This window comes from Paramisgurnus dabryanus, chromosome 4, assembly GCF_030506205.2.
Source record: "Paramisgurnus dabryanus chromosome 4, PD_genome_1.1, whole genome shotgun sequence".
NCBI classification, from domain to species: Eukaryota; Metazoa; Chordata; class Actinopteri; order Cypriniformes; family Cobitidae; genus Paramisgurnus; species Paramisgurnus dabryanus.
The window spans coordinates 13,373,000-13,389,454 of record NC_133340.1 but is presented as its reverse complement, the minus strand read 5'-3'; the positions used below and the strand labels follow the sequence as shown (position 1 = coordinate 13,389,454).

The window sequence follows — 16,455 nt, the reverse complement described above, 5'->3', positions numbered from 1 at the left end:
GGTTCTTTATAATCATATACAGCCCGAACCTCAGGATCTTTGTTTGCGGAACAAAATGCAGAGCGCTTGCAAATCTCTTCAGTAATCTCTAGAGTGTAAATGATAGTTTGTAAGATGACACTTGGCTGCCTGAGTTTACTTTAGTACTGATCTACACGCCCCTTTTGACTCCGAGCGTACCGGCTTTAGTACATAAAGCAGTGTGCTGTGCGCTCGGCGGTGCGCAGCATGAGTCTGGACGGGAAAGTGGCTTTGGTCACCGGCGGCGCGCAGGGCATCGGACGAGCCGTGTCTGAAGCCCTCCTGGATAATCAAGCAAAGGTTATTGTTTTGACTCGCTATCTATGTTATATTTGATATGGATTGATTCGACACTTTGAGAAGGATCCCTGCAGTTTCGTTCAGCAATTTATCATTTACTTATGTATGTTTACAATACAGGTTGCACTGGTAGACCTGAACCAATCTGTTGGAGAAGAATGTAAAAGTGATCTGGACCGACAGTTTGGAGAAAATAACTGTATTTTTATCCAGTGTGACGTTACGGACGCGGTTAAACTTAAAGGTAACCACTGTTTTTACTTACTTTTCATACCTTCTTCATAACGGCTTGCTTCATCTTCTCTGGTTTGGCGGATTTTAAAATATGTTTCTTAATCATGCACTTTAGGAGTTCTTTTTGCGCACCTGTAAGCGCAGTCTCATTGTTTGAAAACTTTAGTGAAGTTATACCACTGTGTAGATTCATGATGCCTCAGGCAAACACTGGAATGTTCATGGTTTGTAAAGTTTAAACACCATCAGGTTTGCTTTTATTTCGACTACCATAATCGTTCAATGACAAGACTTTAACAATCTTGGTGACGAGATAAGACATTGTCCTTTCCTGTATAACTTGTTTTTAAGGACGCACATTTTGTAGAGTTTAATTAAATGTTACTTTGAGGAATGTTGCAGCTGCAAGTCAGGTGAGGGCAGATACAGGTACAGGACGACGCTGGCTGTATGCACTCAGTTGTCCGTGTACGCAGGTTGGGCTTTGTACTGCTGCCAAAAGTGGCCCTTCTGAAACCATTGCGCATTGTTATTAATAGGCTAATTGATGTTGCAGCTTGAAATTAAAGATTTATAATGAAACCCCAGATGATTATTTAACCTTTTTCGTTTTTAGAAGCCTTTCAAAACACAGTCAAGACGTTTGGTCGATTGGATATTGTCATCAATAATGCAGGGATCAACAATGAGAAAAACTGGGAAAAGACCATTGATGTAAACTTGGTAAGCTCAAAAGGTTGATAATAATTTTTGTCTTAAATGATACTACTTAAGTATTAACCTTACAAGCTTACATTTAAAACATTTAAACCTCTCATGATTTACACAGTGAAGTGTGAATAATTTCACATGTTGTGCCCCCAGGCGCAACTTTCAACCACACGAGTTACAAATTCACCAAAAATACTCCACCCCTCCCGCTTTGATCCAGCAGATTTCACAATAGAGCTGATAGAGCACTATATACACTATTTTAAAATACTGTTTAATGGCTATATAACTTTCAGTCTAAATAATTGGTTGTTAGACTTGCATTAAAAATGTTCAGATGTGTAAATTTGTAATGGCAGACCAGCATTGACTTTATCTTTTCAGTGTCATATAACATGACCCCATTTGTAAACTATATGACTTTTGCAATTGTTTTCTTATTCAGACATCTGTCATAAAGGGGACGTATTTAGCCCTGGAACACATGAGTAAAGAGTATGGAAAGGAAGGAGGAGTTATCATAAACGTCTCATCCATGGCAGGTACGCTTCTGATTGGTGCATTCTTGGATGCTTGTTTTGAAAACATGGGCCTTAATGTTCAGAACAACATGTTCAGAATGGCTGTGCTTATGGACATTACGTGACATTGTTATACTGTAGGACATCTCTATAGAATCAGGCAAATATTTACTCATGGTAAAAACTGAGATAATATTTGACCTTATGCAATGCTGCTGTTCCGTCTGTTGACAAGGACTTGAAACTACTGTTGTAAAACAATATGCAGCGATGCCCAAATATAATCATTGGCACAATAAAAACTTCAAGTCTACAGATAAATTACTTGAAAAATAGCTTGATGATTAACATACAAAAGATTCAGAACTGTTTATATTGTGACACAACTTTGTTTTTTAATGTGCAGTCTTATCAAAGGTTATATAAACAAAACATAAAGCAAATGTTAGATTTTCTGAATAATTGATTGCCCCAAAATGTTCCTGTTTTTTAAATGCCGTATCTAGTAGTAGACCATGGTGCTAGCCAATGTCATGGGATTGATTTTCAGAGGCCGCATGTATTGTTGAAATGTATAGCATGTGCATTGATGTAAATTTCAATGCTGAAACACAATATTGAAAATGTGAGATAATAAAAAGCCTGTTTTTTACTAAGGACAAGAAACAGTAAATCTGTGATCTGGCAGAGATTACAACAGACCGACCGTGTGAATTTCTCCTGTATTCACTGATCTTGAGAAATATCACCAGCTTTTTAACTTGAACACTAAGGCAGATGCCAAAAATGTCCTAGAATCATAAATCAGAAGCAGAACTGTTATCAATAGAAAGAGGTTGATAGTTCCCTACGTGCCTTCAGATACCATGGGCCTCATTTATAAAGCTTGATCACTCAAATCCACAGCAATGTTCATTAGGGTTAGGGTTATTGCTGCATGTTTTGGTTTTTGGCCATTCTTGCGTCCCGAAAAGGATTTAAACATTGACAGGTGCTTTTTTATATGTCAATGACATTAATTAGGCATTGTTAAAAGGTGGAGATCTGAAGCTGGTTTAGTGTGCTGCTCACACATGCAGTGTGAGTGCTGTAACCCTGCCGAATGAAGCATTTATTTATATATTTATCTATATATTTGTCCAAGGTGGTGCGAAAGAGTGGAGACGGGAACTAATTTGCATATTCATAGATCTGTGTATACTAAATGAGGCAAGGGTGTAGAGTTACATAAAAGCTGTTTAAAAGCAAATAGAAATTAGGTACAATTTTTACATTAGATGCTCAAAGTTGAATTTTAACTGATAAAATTCTTGACTACAGGGAGACTTTAAGATGCTGACACAATGATTCAGGATACACTTAAGGGAGGATATGAAATATGGTGTTGCACATGTGTGGGGATGTGGTAGATGATGAATGGTGGCGATAGCTGACAATGAACCCGTAATAACTCCTAGCGAACTTCAGAAAGCAAAGAATTTGGAATTGAAACAACCTTCGGATTTAGAGATGGGATGTAGTTTGTAAATGAAGCAACTTTCTCTGTGATAAATATAATGACGTCTGTTGTTTACACTTGTAACTGGAGATCTTCTAAGGAGATTTGTTTCTCTCAAATGCTATAAGCTTGATATTGTTCATGTTTAAAAATGCACTTTTAGAAGGATCTCTTGACAGAAATGCAATATAATATACACAACTATTTTCAGTGGTGTAAAAACCCTTACATACAATGCACTGTATTGTTTGTATTACCTTAAAATGAAATGTTTTATCTACATACACCACAAGTCTGCTTACATGAAAGTAGTCGTCATGTTTCTACAGTAGACCCAAACAAACAAACTGTTCTAGAGAGGGTGTTTTGTCACTATGTTGTCTTAGATGATGACATGTGGCGGCTACTGTAGATTCTCATTGCGTATCGAAAGGGAGGGGTTAGCTGTGGACTGAGCCGTTTGGTGCAATTCATAAACTCCCCACTGAACGACACTAAAAATTCACACTGTTCACCCTGAACGTACGTTTACAACAAGGGTAGGCAACGTGGCTCTCCTGATTTTGCCAAGTGGCTGATGTCCTCAGGGCAACATTATGTTGACCCTAGGTCAACATTTACATCAACCAATCAGATTTCAGAAATAAGATTATAGTTTGTTTTAAGTTTAAGCTTACAGGTTTAGCTGTTTCTAGACCATTGTTTTTCACTTATAATGTCCCACTGATTTTAGGGTTTGGTTATGGTTAGGGTTGGGGTTTGGGGTAGGTTTAGGTTTTATTTAGAAAAATGTTGTCCTTGGTACAACACAATATGTTGCCCTGAGGACATCAATCACTTGGCAAAATCAGTTCGAGCAGGCAATGTCGGTCCTGGGGGTTCGATGTCCTGCAGAGTTTAGCTCCAGCTCAAGCACACCTGAACAACTAATCAAGGTCTAAAGAGTCAGCTAAAAACCATAGATATGTATAAATAATAAAGTCTAGATGTCTTACGGCAGTGTCTCTTAAGATCATCACCCGCCATCTTACCTCAGACAGCTCGCTCACTCGTAGCATTGTGTTATAATGGTGCATGTACTTTTAAATGACCAAAACTTGCTCCATTTTCTAGCAATTTTCAAATGGCTTGGTTTCTTACAAACGTTATTAATGTGGCTATAATTTGCCACAATTATTATGAGAAACAAGGTCGAAACAACTGACAAACAAGAGTACGTCATTTTAGATTAGAGAAGTCATTCAGCTGTGCTTCGCTACATTAACAATAAGATAGTTGTGCTAGGGAAAGCCAAGGCCAATTGAAGTAATAGAGTACGTCATTTTAAGATTTAAGGAGAAGACCAGCTGTACTTTGCTATATTAATAATAAGGTATCTGTGCAAGCTAGGCCAAGGCCATGAGAACCAATAAGCAGAATATATCATTTTAGATATGAGAAAGGATTCATCTGTACTTTTGCTACATCAAACAAGTAAGTTAATTATGGCAGGCCGAGACCAATGAGAAAGAACGTACGTCATCTCAGATAAGAAGTGCTTGATCTTACTGTATAAAAATTGAGTCAGATTTTGGGAGGGCAGATGATCTTTGAGCACCTCTTTGAGGGGTGTGGATTGTCTCACTTTGTTGGCTCGAGCGAATAAAGTAATTTTTGTTCGGCACCTGGAATAGGGTTGCCAACTTTCTCACTCTGAAATACGAGACAAAGGATGGCCTGTCGCAGCAGTGAGATATGGCTTTGTGTATACAGTGTATTTAAGCCATTAGTCAAAATGATATCTCCTAATTAAATATTATTAATTTATAACTCTTATGCCTTGGCAACAGGTTTATTCATAGTTTGTTAATTTACAGCAGGTACTTTCACACAGTCCTTTAATTGAGCTATTGCCTTTAATATATGTCTAAAAACAAAACACTTGACTCCTGCACTAAGGGTAAAATGTTATCCTTTTGATGTTAATATTACATGTGACAAATTTAAACTAACATTCTATTTTTTAGTTATTGAGTTTTGAGTTAACATTAAATAATTAAAACACTGTCTGTAAGTTACAAGAGCGAGAATTTCCTAGCAAAGCCTTGGGGCATTTCAGATTGAGGGGTTTTAGATAGGTCTCTGGATCAGCGATCTCTTCAGAATTGAGAACAAACTTTGTAACTATGCAGATCTTATACATGCACAAACAGCTAAATAACCAACTATATAAAAAAGAAAACTTGAAATCATATTATTTTACCCTCTTAAACGTATACTGATTGTGACTGGAGATCATTATCAAGTGTCGTGATCAGCACTGCTGCTGTTGTGTTGCTGCTTGTAGCGCTGCAAGAACTGACAGGTGAATGACATCAAAGTACCGCGAGAGCATTTTGAAAGCATTCTCTTTTGTATGATTTCTCGGATTTTGATGATATCTGCCGCTCGGTTCTTGTGACGCCGCATGAAGTCGAACAAGCCTGTTGTATCAGTCACTGGTTAGATCAGCAAAAAATTTGGATTCAAGCTAAAGCCCGATTTATAGTCGTGCGTAGGGCTATCCATAGTCTGTGGGTAGCTCGTAGCCTGACGCGCACCTCGTAAAAATTTTAACAGCGCGTCAGATTTACGCGGACCGCAAGTGCTGTGATTGGTCCACCAGAATCCCTCCCGCCAGGTTAAAAAAACCGTGTCAAAGGTATTTCCGTTTGCGACGGTGAACACAAAGATGAGCCAAGTTGAGGAGTGATTTAACTCAAACTGCAACAAAAGTCGCTGTTTATTTACTTCCATCATTGCTGGTCTTCTCAAATTATACACAACAAGTTGCTGTTTCTTCTTCGTTTTTGGGTTAACTTGTCAAGCTTCTTCTTTTGTGACGGTCGCGCTGCTACTGTGGATACTGCCTACCAGCGGTCTGCGCCTGTGCTTGCACGTCGACGCGGACGACGACGCAAAAGTATAAATGAAAACTAAGATTCAAGCTAAGACGTTTTGCCGTGTTATGTGATGTGAAAACCACTTTATTTGTATTTACAGTACATTAAAATCTGGTTTACCAGGTTTTTACCTCATGTACAAACATGTTTTTACCTCAACTTAGATTAATTCATATATACCCATTTTTGTAATGCGTGCACTTAATCTTTTAACAGCGTGTCGTGAATGTGTTAGCATTTAGCCTAGCCCCATTCATTCCTTAGGATCCAAACAGGGATGAATTTAGAAACTACCAAACACTTCCATGTTTTCCCTATTTAAAGACTATTACATGAGTAGTTACACAAGTAAGTAAGGTGGCACAAAATAAAACGTGGAGATTTTTTAAGCGGAAAAAAATGAGAACTATATTGTATGGCAGAAGAGCACTTAGTTTGCAGCACTTCGACCTTGGCCTGCAGTAACATCATCATACTTACTCGTGTAACTACTCATGTAAGAGTCTTTAAATAGGGAAAACATGGAAGTGTTTGGTGGTTTCTAAATTCATTCCTGTTTGGATCATAAGGAATGAATGGGGCTGGCCTAAATGCTAACACATTTACAATGCGCTATACAAAGATTAAGTGCACGCACTGAAAAAGATAGGGATGTTTTAATTCGTCTAAAGTAAGAACATAGTAAAATATTGAAAAAGGTGGTGTTTTCCTTTAACATTGCGTTAACTAGTGCAAAATTCCTTATTACTGTTTGAGTGGAAGTGTCTCTAAATACAGTCTTGTTCAAAATAATAGCAGTACAATGTGACTAACCAGAATAATCAAGGTTTTGTTGTGAGACGACCCCCAAACTCTGAATTCAAGCCACAGTACACAGTGAAGACAGTGAAGCATGGAGCATGATATGGGCATGTTACTCCTACTATGGTGTTGGGCCTATTTATCGCATACCAGGGATCATGGATCAGTTTGCATATGTTAAAATACTTGAAGAGGTCATGTTGCCCTATGCTGAAGAGGACATGCCCTTGAAATGGTTGGTTCAACAAGACAATGACCCAAAACACACTAGTAAACGGGCAAAGTCTTGGTTCCAAACCAACAAAATTAATGTTATGGAGTGGCCAGCCCAATCTCCAGACCTTAATCCAATTGAGAACTTGTGGGGTGATATCAAAAATGCTGTTTCTGAAGCAAAATCAAGAAATGTGAATGAATTGTGGAATGTTGTTAAAGAATCATGGAGTGGAATAACAGCTGAGAGGTGCCACAAGTTGGTTGACTCCATGCCACACAGATGTCAAGCAGTTTTAAAAAACTGTGGTCATACAACTAAATATTAGTTTAGTGATTCACAGGATTGCTAAATCCCAGAAAAAAAAATGTTTGTACAAAATAGTTTTGAGTTTGTACAGTCAAAGGTAGACACTGCTATTTTTTTTGAACACACCCCTTTCAACTAATACCTCAATTGCACAGCCTTAAGAGCGTGCATATCATGAATGCTGGGTCTCATTTGTTTTCTGAGAATCTACTGAACCTACTGGTAACTTGTTTGCCACGTAGCAATAAAAAATATACTGAAAACCTTGATTATTCTGGTTAGTCACATTGTACTGCTATTATTTTGAACAAGACTGTAGCTGTTTCATACACTAAAAAGTATTCACAGTATTTTATTTATTTTGTTTATTTATATATTTTTTATATACAATGAAAAAATGATTCATTCAATTTACTCAAATTTTTTAAGGTAAGTGGTTGCAATCAATTTATTTAAGCTACATTTAAAAAAAACAAAATTAGAAAGGCAAAACAAAACAAAAAAACTTTTGTTTAAATGTAGCTTAAATAAATTGATTGCAACCACTTACCTTAAAAAATTGAGTAAATTGAATAATTTTTTTCAGTGTATAACATGCAGCTCTATAGTACTGCTTTACATTTGCACTTCTGTTTTTGTTGGAACATGTTTTCCTAACTTTGGTGTTTAATAATCTTATGTATAATCCTAGCATGTGGTTTTAGTGAGTATAGCATTGCGTTTTTGGCACTTAGCCTATTCCGCAACAATTAACCATGATGAATGGAAACATGTCTTGCAACATGACCTCATTGTTTGGTTTAGATCTTACCCTCAATTCACATGTTTACAGACAAGAAATCTTGGAGACCCTCATAGAAATGGAAAAAATTGGCCAAAATTGGAAACAGAGCCGTCTTTTGTGTTAAAATGGGTTATTCACGGGATGTGCATTAATGTTTAGATTTGTTCATTCTGAACACACAAGAACTGTTTAATTTTAAGTGCTGACTTTGGTATGTGGCCCTGCCGCCCTTAGCTGATGCAGCTTGTAAAGATTGTTTATCATAATAAAGTCTAAAAGCTAAAAGACACTATCAAAGCACATCCAGTAACATTCCATGTTAAACAAGGCTTGACGGATGTCCATAAAGCGCCAGATTACTCCATAACATGGGTCTTATCAGGGGTCCTCCAAATATTTTTTGAATGCAAAATAATGTTTTTAGAAATGAAATTAGGCATCACACAAAAATGCATTTATAGGCCAAAAAACCTAAAACTTCAAATAAAGAGCATAACGTTCCAATGATAAAATCAATTTAGTTAAATATGCCAAAATTATTATTTAATAACATACTGTAACCATCAAAACAAGTAGTATGTAAAGTATGTGTTATAAATAATAATAAATCCAGTTTTGAAATATGTACTGGGGGTCCCTACTCCTCCTCTCAATCCATTAAGGGGTCCTTGGCCTGAAAAGGTTGAAGACCTCAGCTTTATAACATTTAGAGAATGTGTCTTTAGCTCTTAATTTTTTTATCATGCTTGAATTAAAAGAGAATTCCTCAGACTTGGAGAAGATTTAGAGTTTTTCCATTAAATAAAATGGAAATCCTGCTCTTTTGCACCATAGAGGACCTTAAGGTGCCCTTGGAGTACTACACTGATGGTTACCAAAAAAGAAATTGTTTACCAAAACCTTGCCATAAAGTTACAATTCTCAAACCCTGTATATGTTTTTATTTTATTTACACGTTTTATAAGCAATACAACTGTCATCGTCCATTATATGGAATATAGGGATATCCTCGTACCTCCTATTGTGTTTTATAGAAGAACAAGATATGGTATTGGAAAAACGTTGAGGTCATTGTAGATTTGGATCAATTATTCTTTTGAGGCCCTTTCGAAACAGCAGAGGTTTATTCACTGCACTGTATTGTTACTTTACTCCTGAACTTTAACAATACTTGAAATTCATGTTGGCTTTGTTTCCTCACAGCATTCCTCCATTCTCCTCACCAGCCGGTGTACACGGCAACAAAACATGGCGTGATTGGATTTTCACGAGCCTTGGCGGTGAGCATATCAACCCAGTGAACTTTATGGCAAACATTTGTAAATGCATTTCCTTTAAACATGGTATGTTCCAGTCTACTGCACCTAACAACCAAACCGGCTGATCGGTTGTGGTTTTGAGCACAGAACAAACGCAGCTATTTTCCCCAAGAGAGAATAGATGTGTTTGCTCACAGATAAGATCTCTCACCCCTGTGTGTTGACGAATTCTTTGCGCTGTGTGTGTAATTTAGGCTGACCGTGTTTGGACACGTTTTGTTGTCGGCAGGACGCATCTGAGCAGGGCAATTATGGAGTGAGGATCAACACACTGTGCCCAGCCTTCGTGGACACCCAACTGCTTCAGACTGTTGAGCATGAGGAAACAATGGGCAAGTTTGTCAAGTACAAAGATGAATTCAAGCAGAGGATGGACAAGTACGGTGTTCTTAAGTAAGCACAGAGTTCAATTCGGCTACCTGTTTCTTTTGTACAATATCAAAGTAGTCAGCGAAGCATGCTACTGGAACGTTCTGTCTGGGATTGTTGTGGTGGCTTGTTTAGTGTTTCAAATGTTTTGTCTGTGTAGATGGAACGGCACTTTTTTGCGGAGACCTTTTAATGCTACGTGCAAATACTGTGCGGATCAGTTTTAAACCTTTAATGCGATGCAGTTTTTGCATTTGCTGGTGAGCTTAGGTGCTCATCTCGTACCACCCATTAAGGTGGATTCAGGTGGATTAAACAGTATGTTTTGCTTCCAGGATTTTTGACATTTGGCAGTTAAACTTCACCTGACTTGTACTCCTCCACCCTAACTTAAAACTTTACATAGCTGTAACTGTATTCATGTTTTTGTAACTTGTTTTCTGTGGTGTTTTTTCACTTATCACATTTTTTGTCTTTGTCCCAGACATGTTTGTTATGTCTGTCAAGCTCTTGTTATAGACGCAAGTTAGTCAATGTTGACACAAACGCAGTGCAGATAATATCTGGAGTATAGTCTGTTTTTTATGTGTGTGAAAACGTACGTGTACACTTGAATGCACATCCTTGCAAAGGTTGCTTCTCAATCCTTATTTGTGCATCCTTGTGCAATTCCTTGTGAGGAAAGATTTGAGGATGGAGCAGTCACTGATCATTTATATAGATCGGTGGGCTATCCATGAATATTAAATATACTGTCTGAAACAAGTCTACAATTAAGATAATTTATTCCGTCGCTCATGACTCCTGAGGAAGCCTCCTAACTGCCCATTCCTCACCTCCTCCAATTAAAGAATTTAGATGTCCTACAAAATGGCGAAGCTCGATCGGTTTTTGGGTCATGGACGTTTCTGAGATTTAGGATGTATGAGCAAGGCAGCATATGCGATGCACTGTACGCGGACCCTAACGTATATGTAAAAATAGGACTATATTTATTTTAAGCCAGGACTACGCACAAGCGAACGTATGCACATGGGCAAATGCACAGCCTTGGCATTATGCGCATGCGCATTATGACGAAATGCAATACATCTCCTGGGCCACATACTGCATTCTCCTGTACGCGCATGTGCAATCTACGCGTACAAAGTATGTGCGTTTACAAATCTGGTGGTGCGCCTACTGTGTATACATTCTGATGAAGAAATTTGCATTAGACGCACTGTACGTGGACCCTCGCGTATGCATAAAAATGGGACTATATTTCTTTTAAGCCTGGACTGTATTCTGTTTTACGTGTGCGTGAATGTACGCACATGGTCGAATGCACAGCCTTGGCAAAGTAGTTTATTTGACTTGTAAGTGTACACACACATTCGACGCATGCGCATTACGAAGAAATGCAATACGTCTCCTGGACCACATACTACATTCTCCTGTATGCGCATGCGCAATCTATGCGTACAAAGTATGCGTGGTTACAAAAGTCCGGTGGTCTGCCTACTGTGTATACATTCTGTGATGAAGAAATTTGCGTTTGATGCACCGTACGTGGACCCTCGCGTATGTATAAAAATGGGACTATATTTCTTTTAAGCCTGAACTACGTGCAAGCGAACATGCGCACATGGTCGAATGCACAGCCTTGGCAAAGTAGTTTATTTGACTTGTAAGTGTACACACACATTCGATGCATGCGCATTACGAAGAAATGCAATACATCTCCTGGGCCACATACTACATTCTCCTGTACGCGAATGCGCAATCTACGCATACAAAGTATGCGTGGTAACAAAAGTCCGGTGGTGTGCCTACTGTGTATACATTCTGTGATAAAGAAATTTGTGTTAGACGCACTGTACGTGGACCCTCGCATATGTATAAAAATGGGACTATATTTCTTTTAAGCCTGAACTATGCGCAAGCGAACATGCGCAGATGGTCGAATGCACAGCCTTGGCAAAGTATAATTTATTTGACTCATATGTGTACACAGACGATCAACACATGCGCATTGCGACAAAATGCAATGCATCTCCTGGGCTATACACTACATATTCCTGTATGCGCATGCACAACCTACGCTAACAATGTAAGTGTGGTTACAAAAATCCACTGGTGCGCGTATAGTAGGCGTATAGTATACATTCTGATGACAAACTTTGCCTCACGCGCACTGTATGCGGATCATCTCTTTAAGCTTTAGTATGCATGTGACTACAAAATCTAATTCTTTTTTTCTGATAGGTAATGAATATGAATCCTTAAATTGGCTTTTAATCTATTCTACATGATGTGTTAGCATCTTTAAAGCAGTGGTTCTCAAACTTTTTCGGCATGCAGCCCCCCTTGTGTACGATGCATCCCTTCATGGACCCCCCAAAGAAAAGAAAACATTCCATAACTTAAAATTTAAATTCAACAAAACATATTAAATTATAAATTGTATTGCGGTTGGTAAGTAGCCTTAGTAGAGTTTTTTTTTACACAGAATGTATGATAAATTAATGTTTTTTATAAAATGTCATAAAACTGACGGCCACCAGTTTGAGAACCACTGCTTTAAAGGGTGCACAGAGGGAAAGGGGGTAAGCACCACTTTTAACCATGGGTTATGAAGCACTGCTTCATCTGCAGATATACAATTTGAAACAATGCATTGCTAGAATGTAAGAGCAAGGTGTTTAGCAACAGGCAACCAATCATACAATGCTGTACTCATTGAATATTCATGTGCTTTGTCACAGATGTATAGCTTTGCTCTGTGGAACACAAATTGCAGAATAGCATGAATACATTAATAAATGATGATAGGATTTTTTAAGTGTTGAGTTAAACTGTCCCCTTAAGACAACTATAGTGCTTTTTACGTGATGACTTTTCCAAAGATTTGTATGCATCACATGGTATATTTTCTCAATATTTATATTGTAAATATGCAAATTAGAGTGCTAACACAGGGTTCACCAATTTGTGAAGCCTTTTACTATAGGAAGTTCTACATTATGTCTGTGTCTGTTTGTATTTCTGTAGACCATCGCTGATTGCAGAAGGAATGCTGCGAATCATAACAGATGAAAGTCTGAATGGAGCTGTAATGAAGATCACCTGTGCTAAAGGGATTCACTTCCACACCTATGAGCCTCTTTCAGCTTGAAAGCAATAATTTCATCAAGCCAGTTCTGCTTCTTTCAACAGGGTGTTTGAAAGTCCTGCTGTATGGCCACGTAAAAACCTTCTTGTTTACTTACAGGAGGTGTGGATTGATTGTAAGAGTATTTGTCATTTGAGATTTGTAAACCAAAAAATAGCTCTTTCTGACGCTATTTCCTCTTCTGTAATGCTCTCAGACATAAATGTGTACAGACCTGCCTTTACTGTGAGTGAAAAAAAACTTGATATTTATTAAATTACTGTTTCATGGCTTATGTAATACCTCAGTAGGCCAAATCCAATATTTTCTTACATAATTGTACAATTCTTTGTTACTAGATCTTTAGATATGTGCCTAAGGGAATGTCTAAGGGCTTTAATTTTGTAGAAATCAAATAAAAATACTTTCAAAATGTTTTTTTGAATGTTGTTTACATTTATATTAAATTAATGTTTGAAACTTGTAAACATATACAAATAGCCAAATAGAATGTAGTCTCTACATTCACATTCTCTTATAGAGAGAAAATGTTTCTCTTAGATCAGTGGTTTGACGTGGATGAGCATCTTTCATAACTGTGACATGAATTGCACGTATTAAGACACATATTAAATGTTTTTCCTCTCCTCCATGTTTCCCCATGTGTCATAGGTGCTGTTATAAAATGCAAAAACATAAACAAGTATCACCTGTGTTTACAACATAAAGCAGTCAAGTACAAATAATGTCCAAATTCTTCCAGTGCAAAGCTGTGGCTTCTTTGAATTAAGGGGTGCTTACACTGCAGTCAACAGCTAAATAAATACATAAAATAAAAGATTCGCAACTTGATTACTTTATATTCTGTGTTAGTACCATACAATGTGTAAGAAAATGTATATTGAATATAAAAGGAATACTTCACATATAGGCCTATAGGTTTGGGTCTGACTATTGAAGAGTCATTCAGTGATATCACTGTAACATAGCAAAATTCCTTTGATGAAAGATCACAGAGATGCCAGGAATGTGATTGACAGCAGATAAGGATATGAAAGAAGGTTGGGTTGGGTGTACACTGTTGAATTTAAACAATTTGATCCCAATTGCTTTCATTCTGAAGAATGCATGAAGGAAGTGTACGTGTTTTACCTTCCGAAACAGTTTCCTCAGAGCAGTCTTGTAATAACCACAAACGCTGTTGTCATTATGCAACATTATGTAGTATTATGTAGGAATTAGAGCACAGGTTACAAACAAAGTTTGAGAATAAGATGAGAATGCCTAGTTAATGACTACTATTCACCTGAAATATGCAGGATGTAAGTGAAAAATGTAAAATGCATGCACAGTATTTCAAATGCCTTACTGTTTCTAATGTCTGGGTATTCTGATGACAGAAATGTTGAAAAGCACCTGTAAAGCACCAACATAAACCAGGGTAAATATATATATATATATATATATATATATATACAGAGGTAGGGTTAAGGAATAGAAAATATCATTAGGTCAGTAATATCATTAATGTAAAAACACTCACTTGGGAAGAAATAGGAAGTCAGTGGAATGCTCTTGTAATGTAAAAAACAGTGAAATTATATGTGAAAAAAACTGGTGTGACTTTTTTACATTTCAAGGTGGTTTCCATTAGAAAAAAGCTTCATAAATCAGACATCTATTTTGGTTCAATTATAAGAATGTCAACAGGTTTACAGGGATTAGGTGTAAGGAATAGATAATCCTTTGTAATACATACAAAACACTGGGAATTACATTTTCCTAACGTAGTGAAGCAAATCTGTGTGTGTTTTTTGTGTGTAGGCCTAACTCATGTAATGTATTCTTGTGTCAGTTCCAATAGGCAATCAAACAAAATTATTACAGAAAAACTGAAATGTTCTTCCACTCAAATGGTTCTCTTGAGTGTTTTGGATCTCATCCAGGAACTTTAGTTCTGAGAAAGGGGGAAGTGTATGAAAGTGGTTGAGTGTTTCCTTGTGTGTGTGGCATTTGGTGAGTGATATTTTACTCTTTCGCTGAAAAACGGTAAGCTTTTGTTTGGAAATTTAACACCCTCTGGAAGATCCCTGGAATTTTCAGAAATATGGTCTGATCTTCTGGATCTTTTTAAGAAAAAATATTTACCAATTTGACAACACAAAATGTCAATCCTTTTTTTTTTTTTTGATTTTCAAACAAAATATATATTTTTTTGAAACTCCTAATTTATATCGCGTTTTGATATAGAATATTGGTTTATTTATTATAAATGTAAAGACATTCATACACTTTAAACAAGGATGTGTTCATTTGTTACACATTATTTTGTGTTATGTTATTTAACACATGTTGTGTTGATTTTGTGTTCAAATAAATAAATGGGACAACACAAAATGTGTCAAAACAACACAGAGATGTGTTTTAAGAGAGTACATTTTAAACTTAGTGTGCAAAATGATACCTTTCATTGGGGACCACTGTCTTTTAACATACCCATTAAAAAGATTTTCAAACAACTGTTTTTCATTACTCAGCCATTAATACATTCAGTTTCTACATTTTTGGAATAATACATGTAATTTTATCCATGTATTGTACAGTCTTTTTTACTGACAGCATGTTTATAGTTTATTAGCGCCCCCCTCAGGAGAAATTAAAAGGCAGCTATGCCTGTGTTTTAATGAGTGACCTGCCTGTGAAATCCACATTATGTAGGATGATTTTCTGTATAAAAAAGGCAAAACAAACAAACAAAAAAAAAACACGTAGAAAACATTTATGCAGTAAATAAAAACAAATAAAAAAATACTGGCAATGTCACTTTCAGATCAAAAACTGTTCATATTTAAATTAAGTAAGTGCTGTATAGTGTCACTCTTTGAAATGTGGAAAGGTTCACCTATTTTTGAACATTGTCCAAACCAAATCTATTTAGAATTTTTTTTTTTTAGGATTATTTAACTACAATCAGATCTTAAATATCAGAAATACTACAAATGTATAGATGCACTGAGAGGATTTCTACCAGTGTAACTTGAACAAAAATAATTATATCAATATATTTAAATGATAACCCAATGACATTTAATGTTTATGTTTCACCAAGGATCACTTTTTAAAGCTTACTAGAGTGGCACAGTAGCGCATAACATTGTGTCTCACAGCAAGAATGTCTTTCTGTCTGGAGTTTGCCTCTATCAGCGTGGGTTTAGACTACTTCATTTTTTACCGCAGTCTAAAAACTTGCAGGTGAGATGAACTGGAGATGCCAAATTGCCCCTCACAACTTGTGTTTAGATTAGCGTGTGTATAAATTC

The 16,455-nt window shown here is 36.8% G+C and overlaps 1 protein-coding gene across 2 annotated transcripts; it reads left to right on the top strand.

Moving 5' to 3' along the window:
* Positions 1-188: 188 nt before the first annotated feature.
* Positions 189-13,572, top strand: hpgd (15-hydroxyprostaglandin dehydrogenase). 2 transcript variants are annotated; one of them, XM_065265465.2, is made up of 7 exons: positions 189-321; positions 442-565; positions 1,172-1,278; positions 1,712-1,808; positions 9,518-9,594; positions 9,863-10,026; positions 13,036-13,572. In XM_065265465.2, the coding sequence occupies exons 1-7, from the start codon at positions 229-231 to the stop codon at positions 13,157-13,159; spliced, it is 786 nt and encodes a 261-aa protein (XP_065121537.1). In that variant the 5' UTR covers positions 189-228; the 3' UTR covers positions 13,160-13,572. The 2 variants fall into 2 exon arrangements, with proteins under 2 accessions (XP_065121537.1, XP_065121538.1); XM_065265466.2 differs by lacking the exon at positions 13,036-13,572 and having other exon boundaries at positions 9,828-10,020.
* Positions 13,573-16,455: the final 2,883 nt, after the last annotated feature.

What these genes read in the sequence shown, in the direction of transcription:
- hpgd (XM_065265465.2), top strand. Translation starts at nt 229, where the DNA reads ATGAGTCTGGACGGGAAAGTGGCTTTGGTCACCGGCGGCGCGCAGGGC. An exon ending in AGACCATTGATGTAAACTTG is followed by an intron (nt 1,279 to 1,711) that starts GTAAGCTCAAAA and finishes TTTCTTATTCAG; the next exon opens with ACATCTGTCATAAAGGGGAC. An exon ending in AAACGTCTCATCCATGGCAG is followed by an intron (nt 1,809 to 9,517) that starts GTACGCTTCTGA and finishes GTTTCCTCACAG; the next exon opens with CATTCCTCCATTCTCCTCAC.